The sequence below is a fragment of the Chenopodium album genome, chromosome 17, assembly GCF_948465745.1.
Source record: "Chenopodium album chromosome 17, dcCheAlbu1.1, whole genome shotgun sequence".
Classification (NCBI taxonomy): Eukaryota; Viridiplantae; Streptophyta; class Magnoliopsida; order Caryophyllales; family Amaranthaceae; genus Chenopodium; species Chenopodium album.
The window spans coordinates 50,222,537-50,244,057 of record NC_137850.1 but is presented as its reverse complement, the minus strand read 5'-3'; the positions used below and the strand labels follow the sequence as shown (position 1 = coordinate 50,244,057).

At 34.7% G+C, this 21,521-nt stretch overlaps 2 protein-coding genes across 2 annotated transcripts; one reads left to right on the top strand and one right to left on the bottom strand.

Annotated features, from left to right (window-relative positions):
• Positions 1-2,493: 2,493 nt before the first annotated feature.
• On the top strand, positions 2,494-14,460 carry LOC145590112 (dynamin-related protein 3A-like). Its single transcript, XM_081646856.1, has 20 exons — positions 2,494-3,174; positions 6,326-6,608; positions 6,713-6,741; positions 6,827-6,928; positions 8,409-8,477; positions 8,586-8,645; positions 8,744-8,857; positions 9,088-9,136; positions 9,226-9,335; positions 9,506-9,598; positions 9,751-9,843; positions 9,922-10,059; positions 10,627-10,740; positions 10,839-10,934; positions 11,116-11,158; positions 11,287-11,432; positions 11,520-11,666; positions 12,724-12,776; positions 12,890-12,989; positions 13,690-14,460. Exons 1-20 carry the CDS (start codon positions 2,809-2,811, stop codon positions 13,975-13,977), a joined length of 2,493 nt encoding a protein of 830 aa, XP_081502982.1. The 5' UTR covers positions 2,494-2,808; the 3' UTR covers positions 13,978-14,460.
• Positions 14,461-15,246: 786 nt separating this feature from the next.
• Positions 15,247-21,031, bottom strand: LOC145588442 (GATA transcription factor 19-like). The gene is made up of 10 exons (XM_081645089.1): positions 20,492-21,031; positions 19,792-19,878; positions 19,577-19,710; positions 18,627-18,728; positions 18,317-18,431; positions 18,174-18,230; positions 17,652-17,720; positions 17,167-17,235; positions 16,591-16,671; positions 15,247-15,578 (listed from the first exon to the last, which is right to left on the bottom strand). Exons 1-10 carry the CDS (start codon positions 20,786-20,788, stop codon positions 15,492-15,494), a joined length of 1,098 nt encoding a protein of 365 aa, XP_081501215.1. The 5' UTR covers positions 20,789-21,031; the 3' UTR covers positions 15,247-15,491.
• Positions 21,032-21,521: the final 490 nt, after the last annotated feature.

Genomic DNA, 21,521 nt, shown 5'->3' with positions numbered 1-21,521 from the left:
TTATTGTTGTTAATCTATGGATTGGAGGGAGGCTAATAAACATTAGACTCAGTCTCTTATGCTTCTTTAATCCATTGACTTGCTCATTGAACTAACACTGGTTTTCTTTCATATTTTCAAAGTTTCCATTTTGTCTGTTTTGTTTCATTTGAGAGTTCATTATTTAATTTGCATAGTAACTGGAATTTTAAGGAAGATATCCACCACATCATAATTCACAAAACAAATATCTTCTCGGTCGTGACTTTAATTGTTGTTAAAATTTGACTCCTTATCATATCATATATGGAGTGTATAATTAATTAACTACGAAGTACATGACTATATCCACCATCATGTGCTCTCCCTCTAAGTGAATTTAACCTAATTTGATATGCCTCTTTAGTCTATTATTGCATTCTTTGTTTTTAATATGATTGCAATACGTTTCATAAAAAGCATCTATTATACACAACTAGTATGATTTGTTCATTCGTGTTCAAATTATTTTAGCTAATTTATTTATTTATCTCATAATATCACATATGTCAATCTATCATACTGTTAATTATTAATATTACTACGCATTAGATGGTGTATTGATCGAATAATAGACTTTTTATTCTTTTGATGATTGCGAATAATAGACTTTTTATTCTTTTGATTGTTGCCTATAATTCAAGTGCATATCAAATGATGGAAATTGATGGAATTTTTTTGTTTGTTTTTAAGTGGGGGAGATCAATTGATGACAATGATGGACATTTGCAAGAGCAACTTTAAATATTGGTAAATGACTTGTAACCCATTGTCATTTGTTCCATCAAACATACCTACATACTTAGACTAGCTGTAACATTGATTATCATTTGGCTGAATCAAAACAGCCCCGACACAATGAAAATATGGTTAAAATCTTTGTCCATAAACAATCCAAAAGAATGCAAGCAATTTTGGTTCTTACTCACTTCACACTTACCTCCTTGTAAGTTTGAACAAATACCACCAATGAATTTGAAAGAAGAACTGAATTATGGAAAAGAGGGAGTAAGTTATTACGTTATTTTTCATATTATGAGAAAGAAAGTTATCTCATATGGCCACTAACTTAAATGGACTATCGAGAGAAGGGCAAGGTAATATTACCTCATGTTATGTCAATTGCTTGGTATGTTGGTTAAACCTTTATTACTGAATTGAACCCAACCAACGTACATGGACGCCATCACTAATAGATTTTTTTACTTTTGATGACTTAGGCCTTGTTTACTTCACCTTATTTTTACTTATTTCAGAAAGAATAAGTTCAGATCAGATCAGAAAAATAAATTTAGATCAGATCATTGTTTTATATGTAGTTTTTTATCGCTAAATATCTTTAATTTCGTAATGAAAAAAATTTATGAAAATTACACATTAATAAAATACACATTATTACGAATTTAACAAGATCCCACCTGATATATTTTTATCATATCATATTAGACCAGATCAGATCAGATCAGATAAGTTCAGATAAGCAAATATAAGACGAACTAAACAAGGCTTTACATGTTGCGTGTTTTATTTAAAATATTATTGTTATTATTCTAATTCAACATTTATGATTGTAGTAACATTATATTGTCTCAACTCCCAATCCTCATAATTTAATTAATAATGTGATATACTTTTACATAAATTGTGTTATAGTATGATAAAATCACAGTGTATTCTACGACCCCTCAACAAATTTTCTAATCAATGACATAAAAAGTACTATAAAATCCAGTCCTAAATCATTCTAGTTTTAAGAAGCAATACAATCATACAACAATACCAAGTGTCACATTTTTAAGATTAAAAAGGTTAATTCATACCCCTTATAGAGTCCGAGCATTAATTTCACTCTAAAAATATATATATAATAATATTGTATTAATCCATAACTCAAAATAAATAAATAACCAAAGTTAATACATACTTGCATATAAAAAAAACCATGAACTCCCAAAAAAAAGTACTTACAATTCTTTCAAAAAAAAAAAAAAAAAAGTACTTACAAAGACAGTAATTTGTGGGGATTCGGGATGGTATTCTTTTACATACTTAACAAGTAGTTACAAAGTTCAATCCCTAATTCCCCACTAATGACAGTAATACATACTTTATTTACAGAGTTCAATCCCTAATTCCCCACTAATGACAATTTATGGGGATACGGGATGGTATTCTTTTACCTTCCCCCCGCTCTTTAAATTGTCTAGTCCTTTAAGGCTTTAACCCTGACTGGGCTAATGCATGAAGGGTGCTAATGCATGAAGGGTTCTAACTCGATAGAACCCTTTTTCTTACTTAAAAAAAAAAAAAAAATTACTAATGGAGTAATTTAAATCCTAAATTCTTCCAAAGAAAACAGTAATTTTATACTCGTACGAGTACTGCTTTGTAAGTTGGTACATCACGAGTCCATGATTGCCCAAACATATTCTAGGGTTGTCCAACACCGAGTGGGCTCGTAACACCTAACAAGCACATAATCACATCTCTTTTTTCGTTGTTCCCTCCCAAACTCAAAACGACACCCATATCAACCAAAACGACACCTCTCCTTTTCCTCCACTCCAAGAAATTGGCAAAACCAAAAATCTCCTCAAAAAAAAAAAAAAAAAAAAAAAAATCACAGTAGTAACACATCACACCTTCCTCCCTGAAAAATTCCCAATCTCTCTCTTTCTCTCTCCTCTTTCTTCTTCTTCCTGTAAAATTTTAAAACCCCCTCTTTCTCTCTCTAGGGTTTGTTTCCATTTCTATCGATCGATTTCTCTCACTTTCTCCTCCTCACCTCCAATGTCATCAATGGCGGACGATTCAATCCCGCCGCCATCGCCACCACCGTCTACGGCGGCGTCGTTAGGGCAGTCGGTGATTCCGATTGTGAACAAGCTTCAAGATATTGCAGCACAGCTTGGAAGTAGTCCTGCGTTTGACTTGCCGCAAGTCGCCGTCGTTGGAAGCCAAAGTAGTGGTAAATCGAGCGTTCTAGAAGCGCTTGTTGGCCGCGATTTCTTGCCGCGAGGTTGCGATATTTGTACTCGTCGTCCGCTTGTGCTTCAGCTCTTGCAGACAAAGAGGAGTGATGAGGAGTGGGGAGAGTTCTTGCATCTTCCTGGAAAACGATTTTATGATTTCAATGATATTCGGAGGGAAATTCAGGTATATTTATGTTGCCTTTTGAATGATTTTAGTAAGATTTTTTGTTATTTTTTTTAGTGAGAATTGGATGCTTTGATTTTCATTTTAGCTATGTTTATGGAATGTGATTGGTAAATTATGTGTATAATGCGAGTTTGAATGCTTAATTTTTAAAACTGAAGTCGTTAGAATTGTGTGAGCAAGAGTTGAAATGCTGCATTATAATCTAATTTTCTTTGATTGATAACAATAATGGAAAATGATTGATAAATCATGTGTAGAGTGCGAATTTGAATGCTTAATTTCGAATTCGAAGGCATTAGAATTGTATGAGTAAGAGTTTAATCTGCATTATTTAATCTGATTTTCTTTGCCTATTTATTAGGACGAAATGAATGCAACTAATTCGTAAATTAGTGGTAGTATTTTAGTGGATAGGGTACGGTTATGTTTAATTGATGGTTGTTTCGAAGCAGGATTGCCTCTTTAGTGTTATTATTCTGTATAAATGTATGATTGGAAGAATACAAGTGCAATTAGATTTAACCTAGTGAAGTTTGAGGCTTCTTGATCATGTTACATTTAGTCCTTTGGTGCTTAGTAGAATGTTTAAATAAGTGTTGGGAGGTGTTTTACATATATATATATATATATATATATATATATATATATATATATATATATATATTAGCATGGTCAATCAAAGCTTTTAATGGTGGTAAACAACATAATGTGCTAAGGAGTTCAAACCTAGTGTTTTGCATAATGGTTAGTGACAGCAGCAAGTATGGATACTACGTTTAGGTGGAATGTACTTGGAAGTATGTATTCTATATGTGTGGTTGTGTGAAAGACTTTTGATGTGGTTTGAATGCAAGAACCAAGCGATGGACAGGTCCTAATAGACTGCACAATTTTAATTTTTAAAGGAATAAAAATTTATCAAATTTTGGATTTACGAGAGTATAAATCTAGGGTAACTTTATATCTTACTTATGAGCACAAAGCAAGACTAATTTAGAATCTATGATCAATGCTCACACACAAACCACAACCACTAATTCACCTTCAAAGATTAACACTAAATACTTAAAAAAATATTATCAGCTCTGAGAGAGTGGAAGTTGGAGATGTTGCTCAAGAGTTGTGCAATCTATGATCAATGTTCACACACAAAGTAAGACCACCTTTAACAGTTAACACTAAATAATTACTTACAATGAAATATGCATCAGCTCTCAGAGAGTGTAGTGTGGTTTTAGGATTCAGGATTTACTCCTTAAGTTATCTATACTGATTGGTAAAACCAAGTTTTCTTATAACTTTGAGGATGATAGTGAATAGTATAGGATGGAAGTAGTGGTAATTTGAATAATATTTAGTGGTATTAGGATTTAGTTCTTATGATCTCTGTTGATTGGGAAGAGGAATCAATTAGCTACTTGATTTGTTATACTAGAGGATTCTCACACTTTGGAGCTTCTACTTGCTAGAACATAACTCATGACTCCCTTGCTTAGGTTATAGGCTCAAGGGACCTCATGTAATTTTTTTTTTTAATTCATCCTTTATGAACACAAGTTAGTACTCAGTGTTGCAATTATGAACGGATCTATTGTAGTTAGTTGGTACATGCTGTGAACTGTTGCTGTATAAGTGAAGAAGAGTTTTATACTACTATTTTCACCCTCTTGTGCATCATATTTCTATCTCTCCTATATTAGTGTTTTTTTTTTCCTTGTTTGGATAACTATTTGTTGCCGGAGTGGCATTCACTTGCTAAAGGACCATTGAAAAAGGCTGGATTATCGATTTGGTAGGTTTTTGCACTGCCAAATGCACATTCATAATGATCAATGGTTTTCTTTCTTTTGTTCTGCCATTGAAATCATGCACGACTCAGTTTGCCTCTTTTTACATGGCACTAAGTCTTGATGTCTTGTAGATGAGACGTTCATTGGAGAGTCCTTGTCAATGCTTTCCCTTTAGTTCTTTGGATCTAAATTATTTGGTATATGCATGCGTCACTCATTTACAAAAGGGTGAATAGAGCAGATTGGGGGGGGGGTGGTGGAGGGTCAAAGCTGTTGGGTCCTCAAAGGAAATGTCAATTATATATAACAACAGCCAAAGATTTGGAAAAGAACTATTTGCTCATGTTTACCGAAGGGCTGATGTACAGAGCACTTGGCTACAAGCCTCTCATCTTACAAAATTCTTAGAAAATGGAACTTGCTATTTTAAACCGTGAAGTACTCTCGGTTAATTCCTTTTAAATGTATGATGAACATTGTCTTGGAAGTTTTAACGAACTTGTACAACTAGATTGGCCTGATTATGTTCCATTTTTTCTTCTGAATCTTCCTCCATGCTTCAGATTGATGCGATCAAAACTTAAGAATGACATTTTGTGAGACTTGAGCCAGTAGAGTTTTCTTGGTTTGATTTTTGAAATTATAGTTCTGTTGATGCATTTGTCTGCTGCATTGTGCGAGTTTTTTTAAGTAGAAAAGGAAAATGGTTAGTTTTAGAGTTCGTGGTTGTGCATTGTTGCGCACTTGCACTGTATGCTTCTGTGGCATTCTATCTGGAGTAGTGTATAAAAAGTTGCGCCTAGGCGCTAGGCGATTAGGGTAGAGCACCTATTTTGCTCTAGGTGAGGCACATTCAAAGAAGCGCACCAGAAGTGCACATAAGCAAATTTCTCTAGCTGTTATATACTGTGCGCCTCATTTCAAATTGGCGCACCAAAGCGCGCCCAAGGTGCACCTAGTCGCAGCAGGACCTTTACTGATTCAATGTGCCTTTAGCTTTTTTATACATTGATCAGGAGGACCAAGGTTATATCAAGTATATTTTCACCTCAAATACAGCATACTGACCTGAAAGAACCTCTATCTACTATACACTTGACCTTAGCTTTGATGTTTGAAGATAGTCATCTTGTTTGCAGTTGGTTTGTTTTGTGCTCCACAATCTAATATATGTTCACATGCAAATTCTTGATTAATTAGTTCGAAGAAAATTTTGGTTGGTATTACTATTTCACCTTGCTATGCTCTGTTTATAATCTCTACTTGTTTTAATACCATATGTGTGATACCTCTTTGAATTGGCCTATGGATCTAGTAGCATTAAAAATTTCTAATGACTAATTATTATTATATTGCAGGCTGAAACCGATAGAGAGGCTGGAGGAAACAAAGGTGTTGTTGACAAGCAGATTCGTCTGAAAATATTTTCACCAACTGTTCTTGATATTACTTTAGTAGATCTCCCGGGGATAACAAAAGTTCCAGTTGGTGATCAGCCATCTGACATTGAAGGACGGATAAGAACTATGATAATGTCCTACATCAAAATCCCTAGCTGCTTAATATTAGCGGTCACCCCTGCTAACTCTGATCTAGCAAATTCAGATGCCTTACAGATGGCTGGAATTGCAGATCCTGATGGTAAGTTAAGCAAATAAAAATTCTTGCTCAGTTTTTTTTTTTTAATTAATCAACTTGTTATTGTGCAACTATATTAATCGATTTTTATGGCTTATTATGGGCAGGATATCGAACAATTGGTGTAATCACAAAGGTGCATGGCATGTTAGCTAGTTTATTTTACGTTAAATGCTACTGTGGTTTCTGCTAAGATGTTGGACTCTTTTATGGTGTTTCAGCTAGACATTATGGACAGAGGCACAGATGCTCGCAATTTTCTGCTTGGAAAAGTTATACCGCTACGACTTGGTTATGTGGGTGTTGTGAATCGTAGTCAAGAGGTATACATTTTTTTTATAGAGTTTGATGGTTTTGACCATATTCTCAAAAAATTATGTTTTAAGAAATCTGGATGTTTGGTCCATTCATCTTGTCTTATAGAATTTCTATTTATTGTCAAATACTCCTTACGTTGGAGGATTAACTATTGGGTTCCTGGACTCTTAGCTTTTGGAATTTTATTGCATTTAATGAATTCTCAAAAATTATGTTGCAAGGATTTTTATTGCTTTTAGTGAATTTTAGGGGGTTTTTACAAATCAAGTTTTTATTTATTTATTTATTTATTTTTTTTATCATGTTTCACCTAAACCTGCTTTCGTTCCATTATGCTGTATCTTTGTTGAGTTGAATCAGAATTGTCTTTATTTCTCATATTAGTGGTAGATGGTGGATGATTTTGCCAATGAAATGATTCACTAGTGATTTGACGAGGAGCCAAAAGCAAACATATCCATTAAGTTCGACATTGACATAGTCATATCTTTGTAATTTACATGATGAAAAGGCTAAAGAACATAGCATGGTGTAGGGAGTTAGAATGTGATTGATGAACTTTTAGAAAATGGATGTATGGGGTGGTTAATAGGACTGAAGAGGAGGTTACATGAGAATTGTTTGTTTATTTTAGTTGTAAAAATAACTTACTGTCTGGACTCTTTAGAGAAGGTGAAGCTTACCATAGTCCTGTTCCCTCATGGTTGGGATTGCGCAGAACTTACAGCAAAGTAGTTTTGGTCATTGTCAGAGGAAAATGGTGGTGGTTGTAGCGTACTTGTGGAAATAACAGCTATCATGATAAAAGTATGGATAATAAATATAGAAATAATGATGATGCTTGATTGTAAGAACAAAAGACAGCATTTATATATAGTAAAATACAATGTATCAGATTATAAAAATATATAGAAGCAAAGATAGGCAAGGAAAGGCTTTAGTGATAAATGAAGCCATTATGAAGGCATAGGCAGGAAGCATTAGGAACCAAGCTATACACACATATCGGGCACCCATTGGTGGTAATGATGGGCAGCTGTCTTATGGAGTATATATCTGTGCCACTAAATGTTGTGTCAGCTGTGTGAAATACCAAACGACTTTTGTAATGGCTGCTAACAATGCACATGCATGAAATAACTTAATTGACAGCATGCATCTAAAATTCATCATTGTCCTTGTTGTTGATGACTTGAAACTTTATGGTTTGATTTATAAGGTTAGTTGAGTTTGTTGATTTGTATATGGTCTGTAATTGGTTCCAAAAGTAAGGAATATTTCTTTCTTTCCAGTCAGTTCTACTTCTATTGATAATGCCTGTTGCATTCAGGCATTACTGGAAGACTGACTTTAGTTGTTCCGTGTGTTTGGTCTTGCGTTATAAAAAGTTACATTGGATCTTGTAGAATAAAGAGATCTTTTTAATAGGTATTGAAACCATACATATTATATTTTTAATCACTCTGCTGTGTCTTATCAAAACAGGACATCGCGAATAATAGAAGCATAAAAGACGCCCTAGTGGCTGAGGAGAAGTTTTTCCGTAGCCGTCCAGTATAGTACCTCTAGCCTTTTGTGTTTTTAGCGTTTTATTTATTTAATTGAGTTATAGGTATATTTTGTTCCTGATCTTTCTTTTTGGGTTTCACTTGGGTTATGCAGGTGTACAATGATATTGCAGATCATTGTGGTGTTCCACAGCTAGCCAAAAAGTTGAACCAGGTGAGAACTATCTAGTGCTACTGTGTCGAATCTCTAATCTATTTGGGTTTATGGCCGAAGGTTAATTTTTTTTATTTTTTTATTTAATCATTTTGAAGATTCTAGTACGACACATCAAATCAGTTCTTCCTGGTCTGAAGGCGAATATTAGTGCTCAACTTGTATCTGTTGCTAAGGAGCATGCCAGCTATGGAGAAATTGTTGAATCTAAGGTATGATCATTGTGTATCCTGATTATCTGTTAGAAAAGCTGGAATATTCTCAATCACTTGGTTAGTTTGTTTAGAATTACGCAGGATGTCTTATAACATAGCATGGTTTGGACTTTGGAGTGCTGTTGAAATTTCTGCTTCAAATTAGCAGTTAGACTGAATGTTGTGGACCTATAAACTTGCATGTTGCTAACTTTTACTTATATGTCTTTGCTTTTCATTGCTGCTAGGCTGGTCAGGGTTCTCTCATCTTGAACATTCTATCTAAGTACTCAGAAGGTAGGTCTGCTATCTGTTTGTCTGTACATACATCTTATTTACTTTAGTGCTCATGGTTAATGCTTAATTGGTAAGATTTGTTTGGACAGCTTTTGCTTCTATGATAGAAGGGAAGAATGAAGAAATGTCAACATCTGAGTTGTCTGGTGGTGCAAGAATTCATTACATATTCCAATCAATATTTGTAAAGAGTTTAGAGGTTCAAAAACTGAGTTTACTCCTCCCTCTCTTTTTGGATTTCTGTTTCTATTGTTTTGTGTGTATTCTTGCTGTGATTACCTGTTAGAAAACTTATTTTTATCTCGTAATTTTAAGTAATAGAGTACTTTTATCAATTACTATTTTTCTTATTAATAACCTTTATTATAGGAGGTGGATCCTTGTGAGGATTTAAGTGACGATGACATCCGAACAGCTATTCAGAATGCAACTGGTCCTAAATCTGCATTATTTGTTCCCGAAGTAAGTTCTTTAATAATACCGAATTGAGGAGTTTTTTTTAATTATGTGTTTTGTTATTTGACTCCCCTTTAAGTGTTTTAGCGTCAAATTTTTTTTTTTTTTTTTTTTTTTTTGGCCTTAATATTTTTTGGATTTAACTGTTGGAAATTTAGGTACCATTTGAAGTTCTCATCAGAAAACAAATTGCCCGTTTATTAGATCCAAGTCACCAATGTGCGAGGTTTATATATGACGAATTGATAAAGGTAGTGAAGTTTTTCTGTATCGTCTGGCTTATAATAAATTTTCAGGTGCTAAAATGTTACAGAATATTCTTCATGTAGATGAGCCATCGCTGTCTGAATAGTGAATTGCAGCGCTTTCCTATACTTAGGAAGCGAATGGATGAAGTCATTAATAGCTTCCTGAGAGAAGGCCTCCACCCTGCTGAGGCAATGATTGGGCATATTATAGAAATGGAGGTAATTGCTGTTGAAAGAATGCCGATTAATCTTTAATTCATTGGGTATTTTCCTTTTTCATGTTTGTAGCTGTCTCTATTTGTATGTACTTCAATTTGTAATTTGTTGTGTAATACTATTAGTGACTTCACTTCCTGTAGTCCTTATTCTTACTTGTATTAGGTGATCTGTAAAGTGCGTTGCTTATTCACTCATGATTATCTGTTGAGAATAGGATTGCTTAATTGGAAGCTAGATTGGAGTCTTATTTGACTTGCTGAAGTTCCTACTTGCATTAGTGATTCACTGATTAACATGGCAACGCTGCATCATATAATGTGTTTGATCTAGACTTCTTGCTGAGTCATCCCCCCTCTCTCTCCTTCCTCGAGTTATGTCTATGCTGTTACTGTTGTTACATTATTAAGATAATATTGATGATTAACTGTATTAAATGTATAGCCATTATTTTCTGTTAAACGTATGGTAATATGTTTTATACATCTACGGTGTGATTTGCTAGTGGACTAGATCAAGCCCAAAAATTCCTTCTGGTTAGAATACTGAATTCTTGTTTAAATTTCATAGATGGACTACATAAATACTTCACATCCTAATTTTCTTGGTGGAGCCAAAGCTGTCGAGGTTGCTTCTCAACATATCAAGTCCTCAAGAAATTCAGTATCTATCCCAAAGCTAAAGGTAACTGTCAAGGCACAGTTAAGCAATGAGTTAATTTTTTAAATTTTTTTTTTTTTTTTTTTTACTTCATTACATAGTTGGTACATTTTGGCTGTCAGGATGGTGGGGATACAGATAAAGCACCTGCATCTGAAAGGACCATCAAAACACGGGCTATTCTTCCTCGAAATGCGAATGGAGTCGTGACAGAACAGGTATGAAAACTCAGACTTGATTATATCTGCAGGATAATAAGTTTCATTTCCCTTTATAGGTCATTTAATTATTGGAAATAAGACAGTGTCACTAACTGATTGGTTAGTATGTAGATTGAGTAGCAAGTACTATTTATTTACATGCTTGATGATTTTATTGCAAATTTTGTCTGATTGACAGAGCATTCGGTCTGTAGTTGACGGTGAAAAGCCTGCTCATCCTGGTAAGATTCTACCCATAATTGTTACATTAGATACTTCAACCTAGTCAAATTGAAATAAGACAATAGCTACCATGTTCAGAGGAAACCTTGGGTTTTGTGACTTTGATACATAGATAATGTCTGGACAGGAGGTGCAGCCAACTCTAGTTGGGGGATTTCATCAATTTTTGGTGCTACCGACAACCGCATGTCTTCTAAAGAAACCAACATTAACAAGTCAAGTGAGCCTGTTCATATCCTGGACCATGCCTTTTCGATGATACATTTGAAGGAAGTAAGTGTTTTGTAAATACTGATAATGCTCCCATCTTTGCTTTGCTTTGTCAGCTTTGAAGTAGTAATTTATTTTTCTGTCTTGAAGCCACCAGCAATACTAAGGCCTGCAGAGGCTTGTACAGAGAATGAAGCAATTGAAATTGCTGTCACCAAATTGTTGTTGAAGTCATATTATGACATCGTCAGGAAGAATGTGGAAGACTCTGTGCCTAAGGCTATCATGCACTTCCTGGTGAGATTTTGACTACCCTAAATAAATTTCCACCTAGAGCTGATCTTTAGTTTTGCCTTTTGCATCATCTCTATATGGTTGTAGATATGTAATTTTTATAAGTTTGTAGTCCGTATTTATTCTCTTAGCTATCTATGGCTTTATGCTTCATGCAAACTTTGTGAATATAGAGATATAGACATATATAGCTGTGATTTGGTAAGGATCTACCTCTAATCTAGTTTGTAAGTTTCCCTCCTGTTTGGTGTGTGGGAGCTTCAATCTTTAATCTATTAAGTGGAGAAGAGAAACAGGTGGATTACTGATTTGCTGTTTTTGTAGACTTTTATCTACTTCAGATGCCCTTGAAACTCCTGATTATACAATGGTTTGGTTTGGGCATTGGACTTCTGTTACTTTGTTTTAATGGTTTAGGAATTGACTCCTTTAAATGGTCTTGAAGCTGCTAACATATATGAGTTTCCTTCATCATGGTATCACATCGATGTGGTATATACCATCCATGTATGAACGTCATACTTTGGCATGTGGTTTCCTTCATCATGGTATGAACGTCATCGTTTCATCAAGGATAGTTTAAATCTATGTCTGGGAGTGCATTATTTCTCCTATAGTGCTTTGGTTGAAGAGTTATACCAGCATGAAAAAGAACACTCAGTGGCCTTGCTTCTATAACTCGGTCAAGTTGGAAAGTATAATTAATTTTCCCCGTTATACTTGTCGATCTCCATATTTTTTACATGAGTATTGACTGAGGCTTCTGCTGGCCTACTTTATGTTCTCTTCCAGAAAAAAAATATATAATTGAGAAAATTATAGCATGTTTGTTTATTTTGCAGTGACTTGAAATTTAATGTTTTGTAGTAGGTTAACAATTTGAAATATGAACAGGATGATAGATTGTAAAAGCTGTACTTCAGTCTGGCATTTCTGTTCTAATACGGTCTAGTTATACTTTGGCATAGTAACAAGTAACAGGTAGTGGTAAAATGGGTTATTGACTTATTGCTGTCATTATCTCTGTAGTTGATATATGATTTTGTTATATATTGTGCAGGTAAACCATACAAAACGAGAGCTTCACAACGTGTTTATTAAAAAGCTCTATAGGTAATATGAAGCTTCCACAAAATGTTTAAAGTTATTATTTATAGTACTATCTAACAAAAAGCATAAGATATATTTTCAATAAACCTGATGGCACTGCTTTTCCCATGATACAGGGAGAATCTTTTCGAGGAGATGTTGCAAGAACCTGACGAGGTTGCAACAAAAAGGAGGCAAACTCGAGAAAAATTACGCATTCTCAACCAGGCTTTCCGGGTAAGTTTCTGTAAACTTCGGAAAACCCTAAGAACTGTTACTCATTGCATATAATTTTTCCACTAAAATTTGGAGACTTCATCAATCTGCCTTTGATGAAGTTGGAATTTGCTTAATAAAATTCACTATGGATGTGTGTGATGTTTAGGAATTGTTGATATGTGGTTCAAATTTGAGTAATTACAGCATAATTTGTCTCTCTCTGTATGGAAACTTTGAATTAATGCTTATAAATAAAGAAATGGATTTTCCAAAAAAATGTGACTCAGTTTACAGTCCTGTCAGTCCAGTGCTTTGACAGAAGATTATTAAGTGGTATCGGTTTTTTTTTTTTTTAAAAAAAAAAATCCTGGAGGTGATCATCATAAATTGCACTTGAGAATTTTTGGTAGGCACACAAGAATTTTTCTTTTTTTTGGAGGTTATCATCATGAATTGAATTGTATGTTGTCCTTGCTCTGTATGTATGCCTTTTTTTGTTTTCATGTTTATTCATGGCTGCCAAAATGTAATCATCTATTTGTTTTTACCTGTTTGCTTATGGGTTCTTTGGTCTCCGGATACTAAATTTGCAAATTCTCGTTTGTCTTTACACCCACTTGGAGCTCGACGAATTTCTTCAGCTGTTAGTGTTGAGAGTGCAATTCTGTAGACTTCTAAGCATCATTTTTTGACTTGCATTCTTGTTTTTAAACTACAGGTACTTGATGAATTGCCACTAGAGGCAGATACAGTTGAGAAGGGATACAGTTTGGGTACTGATGCTACTGGTTTGCCAAAGTTTAATGGGCTCCCGTCATCTGCATACTCAAACAGCAGTCATTCAAGTGATTCCTATTCGGCCTCTCCTAAAACCCACAAGTCAAAAAAATCATCCCACTCAGGCGAACTACAGTCACCATTTTATGGTAATACTGATTCTAATGGTGGTGGTGGTGGTGGTGGACGTAATTCTCTACCTGGTTTGTATCCAACTGTCCATATGTAGTTATATGGTCAGTCTGCTCAATCATACCAATTTCATTCATTTCTATTGGTCTGTCCAGTATGTCCAGTATCATTGAATCTTCGGTGAAAGAATTTCATAAGAAGCCTTTGCACTGTTTTGTCAAGATTCATTTCAGTGATATTAAAAGTTGCATAAGTCATTGAGGTGATAAAATGAAATCCGCTGATTCGTGTAACATATATCTTATTTATACTTTTGGCCTATCAGTCAAACGTTTTTTGGTGCATTTAATTTTCCGTCATATAACACTTGTCTTAGCTAGTACGCCTGAAGTCGATTAGGTATAGTAGAGGGAATGTTTTACCTCTGTTCAGTTTTGCAATATAAATAATTTTTGTTTGTTTGCCATTGAAAGTAGATGATGGAAGTATAGATATATTGTATATTCGGAAGTCCTGTAACTGAACATATACTATTGCACTGAAGCTATTACACTTTATGGTCTTTACGATTCGTTTATTAGCTATTGTGTCTTCAAAATTTGCCTATTTTTTTTTAAAAAAACTTGTACAATCTCGGTAAATGTAATTTTTAAATCACTTTCAATCATCACTGAGATCCTTGATGCTGACCATTTCCTGGGGTACAACTGCTGACTAGTTCTGAGTATTGTGATGCGAGTGCGAAGGACTAGTTTATATAAACATATTGGAATTTTTATCCCTTCCACACCATGACACAACAGCCCACACCATGACTAGTTTATGCACGGATTTTAAAACCGAGTTCTATAATTAGATGCAGGCAACTTTACCTTAAATGGGTGCTTGTGAAGTCTAACACTTGGAGCATGCTTGGTTAGTGTACATTTTGGGTTGGAAACGGATTTGGATAAATCATTATTGTTACCGAATGTTTGGCAACAATTACCATTACCTAAGGGTAAGGGATTCCACCCATTTGTTACCTCTCCAAAACCCAAGGTTTCTCTCCTCAAACACAAAGTGATTTCTTTCCATAGCTAAACCAAACGAACGAAAAGGTAACAGTTACATGATTCCTTTCTCCCTTTTTATTTGTTTCCTTTCCACTCCGTTTCCATTGTTCTAACTGAACGCCCCCTTAATGTTTCATAACAATTCCCCAGTTCTGAAATCATTACCTGAGAATTCAATTGGCCAGTCCTAAGCTGGAACGATCATGTAGATAGAACAAGAAACTGTGCTATGTGTCTTGCATCAATGAGCGTCAATGACCAAGAAACACCTGAAGCGGAAAACTTTTACACAAACCTTTAGGCTCAGTATATGAAGGTTAAAATTGGTAAACAAGTAAATCTTTTGTTGTTCCATACAGCCTTAAATCTATTGTTTGTAATAAGGACAGGTAGTCCTCTTACAAACAACAGATTGGAAAATTTGCTTCACAAAATCCTGTAAGTTGATGAGGTGTTAATTACTAAATAATTACATGAAATAATTACATGTATCGACTACTTGTGCAGTGCTAGCCGTTGCAACCCAGATGAAAAATGTGTTCCCAATAAGTTTAAGTCAGTAGAAAGCTCCAATTGACTCGTCAAAGCCAGAAGGAATCTCAAACTCTGTTCCAGAACCATAGGTAACTTCTTCTATAGCTTCCTACAAAATAGAAGCAACTTCAGGTGGTCATTGATGGCCATGAAAACGCATAAACAACAATTCCAAAGAAGTGTATGGGAACAAAGGAGAAAGCACTGGACTTGCACTTAATACATCAGAAACAAAAATTACAGCACAAACACAAATTTCAGGACGTAAGTTTGGTTGAAAGCAAGGTTATCCAAACTTCCACTCTCATCAATATGGCCATACTGTTTCAGGACAAATTACAGCACAAACATAAATTTCAGGACGTTAAGTGCAAAGTCTAGGTTTAGTTCACATACTGTTTACATATTCAACCTTTGTTGTATGGAAACACCTTAAATCAATTAATTACTTCATCAAAAGTTCGAGTAGATCCAGTGATCAAAAAGTCACCAAAGCGTGGAAGGCTTTTAGTATCCACGTTACTAGGCCTTTTCTCCCAGTTCAAAAGTTTTTTTTGATAAGTTAGTAAATGTCAAAAAGGATAAACTTTTTCAGAAGAAACTAAACCTTTTCCCTTGTAAATAAACTTTTTACTTACTGAAAGTAATCCCTCCCTTTCAGAAGAAAAGGCATCCAAGCTTTCGATTATTCTTGTTTATTTATAATAACATATTTTATCAATATACTACTACGTATGCGGGAAAAATAAACAGTCAAGATTCAATCTTGAAACTGTGAGTGCCTTTACTTTAAAATAGTAGGGATTACTTCAGTATCTATTCTGTATCTGTATGAGGAAACCTACTTTTCAAGCTCTATTTTTCCTATAACAACTCCTAATTTTAGATTGCCACTTAGATCAATAAATATGCCAACAATTCAAAAACCTATTTGGCCACATGGGGCACATTCTTTTTTCATATCTATGCTTATGTAAATCTAACAGGCGGATAGGGGAAAAATAGTAATCCTACTAGATGATGACATCTGACAAACGTCCTTAGTATTTCATATTTGTCAAGGGAGTTATACCTTCCATATGCATTCAATCACAAACGTTATTGCATGTAAATTGAACTACCTGCTCAGTGACACTGACTGATGCATTTTGCAATGAGACAGCAGAATCATTTGTTACTGCTTCGTCATTCTCCAGCAAATCCTGTACAGAAACAGAAAGATGTTAGTACTTGTAAACACAATATCCAGACAGAACTCTAATAAACTATTCTATTCATGATACTGCTGCACACTGAAAAGGGGATTTTGGTTGATGATGTGGCCTAAACTCCTTTAATATAACCAAGATTAAGCTTTTCACTCATGTGAATATGGTAATCCAAACTAAACAAACAGAAGATAAAAATAGGACATTTTTTTTTGAGTTTTGACACACAAGATGATCTCGATGAAGCATGGTGATGATGTCATCAACTTGCAGGATGAGAGGATTAACTTGGGTTTAGAACCTAGAGTCAGACTTTCACTTGGTTACAGAATCAAAGCGAAAAGAATAGGGCTGGCATGAATCATTCATATTTCATACCTCTGATCATCTGTCAACAGCCTCTTTGCAGATGAACAGTTATAATTATAAAAACCTATTATATTCAAGTATCCAACCCAGAAAACCAGATTTTCATTTAAGAATTTGTACCTGTTCATCCTCCCTAGTCGAGGTTTTTCCTGATTCAGAAGTGAAAGGCTTTGCCTCCTCTGGCCTTTTCTGCAGTTAAATTGATATCAACGTGAACCATGAGTCTTTCAAGATACAGGGCTTTGTTAACACTTTTATATTTAGAAATGTGAACTTTTATCATATGTCCTAACAAGCAAATGACAATAGTTAGATTGGCCCTCTTATTGACTTATAACTCACTAAAGCCTTTAAACTAAATTAAAAAAAGTTAATCATTTTTACATATTAACAGTGTGTTACCTAACAGCAGTCTAAAACAACGAAATCAAACAGTTCTACCAGTACTTCAAACAAGCCAAGAGAATCAGCCAAGTTGGTTGCCAGCAAGAACTACTTGTGTGCTAGGACAAATTTGCTCCCTAACTACCAAATATTGACCTAATAATTAGATGCACATAGGGGGTGATCCTTAATAGTATAAATTGTAAAATGAGATATATTACCTGCGTTTCTTGATTGCCATAGGAACTGTCAGGCTCAATGGCCAGAGGCTTTACATCACTAGGAGTGTCCTGAAAATGCATCATGAAATCTAAATAAAGCATAATTACTTCCTCAACACAGGACAAAGGTGCAATAAAAAGAGCTACACATCTCAACAGAATCCATGTGGCAATAAACCCAGTACTGATACTGCGCTTTCAGGGCTATTTCTCCTCCAACTTACTCAAACAAGTTACAATAAAATAAAAAAAATAAAAAAAATAGAAGATAAATTAAGCAAAATAAGTTATTTTTAGAAAATGTTAAGCAAAAGCTCAATAATAATAAATAAAAAGTTACAAGTTCAGGAAAATATTTCAGAAATTAAAGCTATGGAGAACAAAGCCTCAATTTTACCACATCACTAGTCTTTCATATATCTAACAATCAATGCAGGAAAAATAAAAAAAAATTTACATTACTCCACATATAGAAAACTAAGTTCAATACTAAAGAAAATGTATAAGCTGCAGATTACATACCAGGTCACCCTGAAATGGTATAATCCTCCCTGCCTTTGAAAGATCTCTCAGTGTTCCCTAAACAGGCACAGATATCTCAAGCTCTTAATATCACTAATTCATGACAACAAGTCTTAAGCAGATTGATGGAATTAAAAATCCACCTTATTTGCCCACATAAGCCCACAAGCATTACAAAGGGTTCTTGGACCTGATGGGCCTCTACGCATAGCTGGTGTAGACTTTTCATTGGTTCCACAGTGCTGACAACTGCGTGGGCTGTTTGGAAATGCATGCCACGTCAGATCTATCACTTAATAATAGAATACTTCACACAGCATGAATATGTCATCTTTCAATAACTTGCAAAGCCCTTCCACCTCCCAGTCCCGCCCCCCCCCCCCCCCCCCCCCCCACCCACCCACCCACCCAAAAAAAAAAAGGGAAACGTGGTAGAGGTTGATTCAAACTTACACACATTCTGGAGGTGGTGTACCATCATTAGGATCCCAATTTACAGCAGCCAAGTTGTACTGATCCTTCAATGATACAAATTGTCCATTTTTCCGATGCATCCTATAGAGTATAAGATATTGTTGATTTATGTAGAAATTAGCATAACACCATATTTTCAAATCACAAAATGTGCTCCAACAAAGCTTTTAAAATTGCACAAACTTTATTAAAAATAATGCTTAACAATTATTTTAAATTGATAATCTTACTATCTTCTTCAACAGACACACCATATTCACATAGCCCAATTCATAAAACAGCATGATAACGTAAAGACACTTATTCAACCAAAAAAAATTCATTATTGTAAGGGTGTTAAAGGCCCAGGTTAATGCATCTCTCCTGTGAGGGAAAGGAAGGGGAATTTTTCCTGTACATACATCAACAACCAAGAAGCAACAATGGAGAGAAGATCCTAAGAAGAAAAGAACATCCCACGGTAAAGCCATACATTGAAAGAGTAAGCCAATTGACAATTTAGATATTCTAGAAAAGTTGAACCGACAGTTTCTTGTTGAATAGAAGGCCATACATATATATCTCCAATGTCATTCTTGCATGACAAAAAGCAAAACGTCCTCCAAAAATATACAGTAGGCATGTAGGTGCACGCCGCCTGCACTTACCAATAAAATGTTCAGCTCTGCGTGTATGACAAATAGAACCAAAACAATGATTCCAGGAGGAAACCACATCCAGACTTTCTATAATATACTTCATATGGAAATTTTAAAAGCAGCCATAATTTCAGTAATAATATTTAAACCAACTACCCACTTGTTACAAGCAACAACAAAACAAAATCTCTCAAGTGCAATAAGAAACAACAGAAACTTATGCTAGTCAAGGTTTCAGAGGGCAAGACGAAAAATGTTCTTGATACTTCAAAAAGGACACGAAAAGATCACCTTTGAGCAACTTCTTTCCGGCATATGTAGCGAATTTTCTTATCATAGCATCTTTCTTTCCTCTTTTCTCGAAATCTAACCAAAGACGCAATTCTATGAGAGATTTTTTGGCCACGTGAAGGATCACCTAGTGCCTGCATCATTTTGCAAGCATATAGCCTCAATTAAATTGATAGAATAACATATAATTAGCACATACATCGCTTCAATTATACCATATGATGCTGTTGGAGTAGAAATTCTGATGTAGGTAGACTGGTGGATGCGTCACGCCCTCCCAAGAGTAATAAAACAGCTTGCACCTGTCAAAAACCACAGTACAACATATAAATAACCATATGGAAGCCTACAAAAGAAGTGAAACACATGCTCAAAGTTGCAGGAAAAATCAACTTAAACAACTAAATTCAGTTTGTCAAGTAACAAATTACATCAAAACTATCCAGAAAATCACATGATCATAGCTTGAAAGTTGAATAGCTAATCTTACAAGTTCACATCAAAAATCATACCATCAACTTGAACTTCTTACAGTTTAACAGATATTCATGCAAAATCATTGCATAATATATACTGATATATTCCAGTATTTCTGATCAACACCTATATCTGATCATTATTACGAGTATTAACTATTATATCCTCTGTTATAATACAAAGAAAATGCAACATCATCTAATCTTTCCTTTGAAATCCGAGAATGTCTACTAAATGTCTATTATACACTCGAGCGTGTTACACCTACCTTCGGCTCTACCTAAATGAGCAAAAAATAGCCTCGGGTTTATTACACTCTAGGTACACCCCGGTGTATAATTGAAACAGTCTGTTGCATGTCCTTGAATCACTATTCTACAATTTGCTTCCAAAAACACAAAATCAAACCAAAAATCGAAAGAGGAGAGAGAAAATCACCTTATCAGGTGTAACAGCAGGGAAAACATACACTTCGCCTTCGAACGCGATTGTAAGCTCACTAGTTCTCCTCCGAATTAGCGGAGATGAAGATGAACACCTCACTGCAGCAGCAGCAGCAGCAGCAGCAGCAGAAGAAGAAGAAGCAGGTCTACTCGCATTACCAGGAATCGCTATGCTAACATGCGCATCTTCGCCGGCGCTATCACCTCCGGCGCTGAAATCGTCGTCGTCGTCGTCTTCCTCCATAATCGCAAGCTGATTTTGATCTTCGAATTGCTTCTTTGAAACCTCCATTACAACAACATTCGAAGAGCATAAATCTCTCTGTAAAACCCTAATTCTCAGGAATTTGGATTTTTTTAGGAAGACGAAGAAGAAGAGAGAGAAAGTAGAGAGAGAAGTAATGCTAAAAATGGATAATTATAAATAAATAAATGAAAAAAGGGGAAAATTAGATTTTGTGTTGCAGAGCAAAAAGTCGTTTATGAAGAGACCATTTTACAGGTTCTCAAACCTCAAGGGACAATTTTCTGATTTTTTTTTTTTTAATAATTTATTTTATGCTCCTTTATTTTTTTTTAAGTATTTTGTGTTTATTTGGGTGTTTCGGGCAGAAAGAAAGGATTGACTAAGCCTTTGACTCTTTTTTGTTTCAAACACAAAGAATTAATGCGAAAATTGAGAAATAAAATGGAATAAAAATTTGGTTGTAAGCTTGTATTTGTGGGCTTAACGAGTGTTAATAGAAGACATGGGGGTAGTATTTAAGCTTTTGAGGTGAGTTTCAATCATTGTATAAACAAATAAGGTTAAATATTTGACTTATTTAAAGCTATGTAATTTGTAAACTCATTTGAATTTGTAAGAAAAATAAAATTATTTAATCATATGATGATGAGGTAAAAAAAAATATACTAATTAATAAAATTTCCAACATTAAAGGAACTTAATTTTATATGTATAGCAAAATGTGAATGTTCACAATGAAACTTTAGTTTATTTATAATCCAAGTCACTAATGTGATTG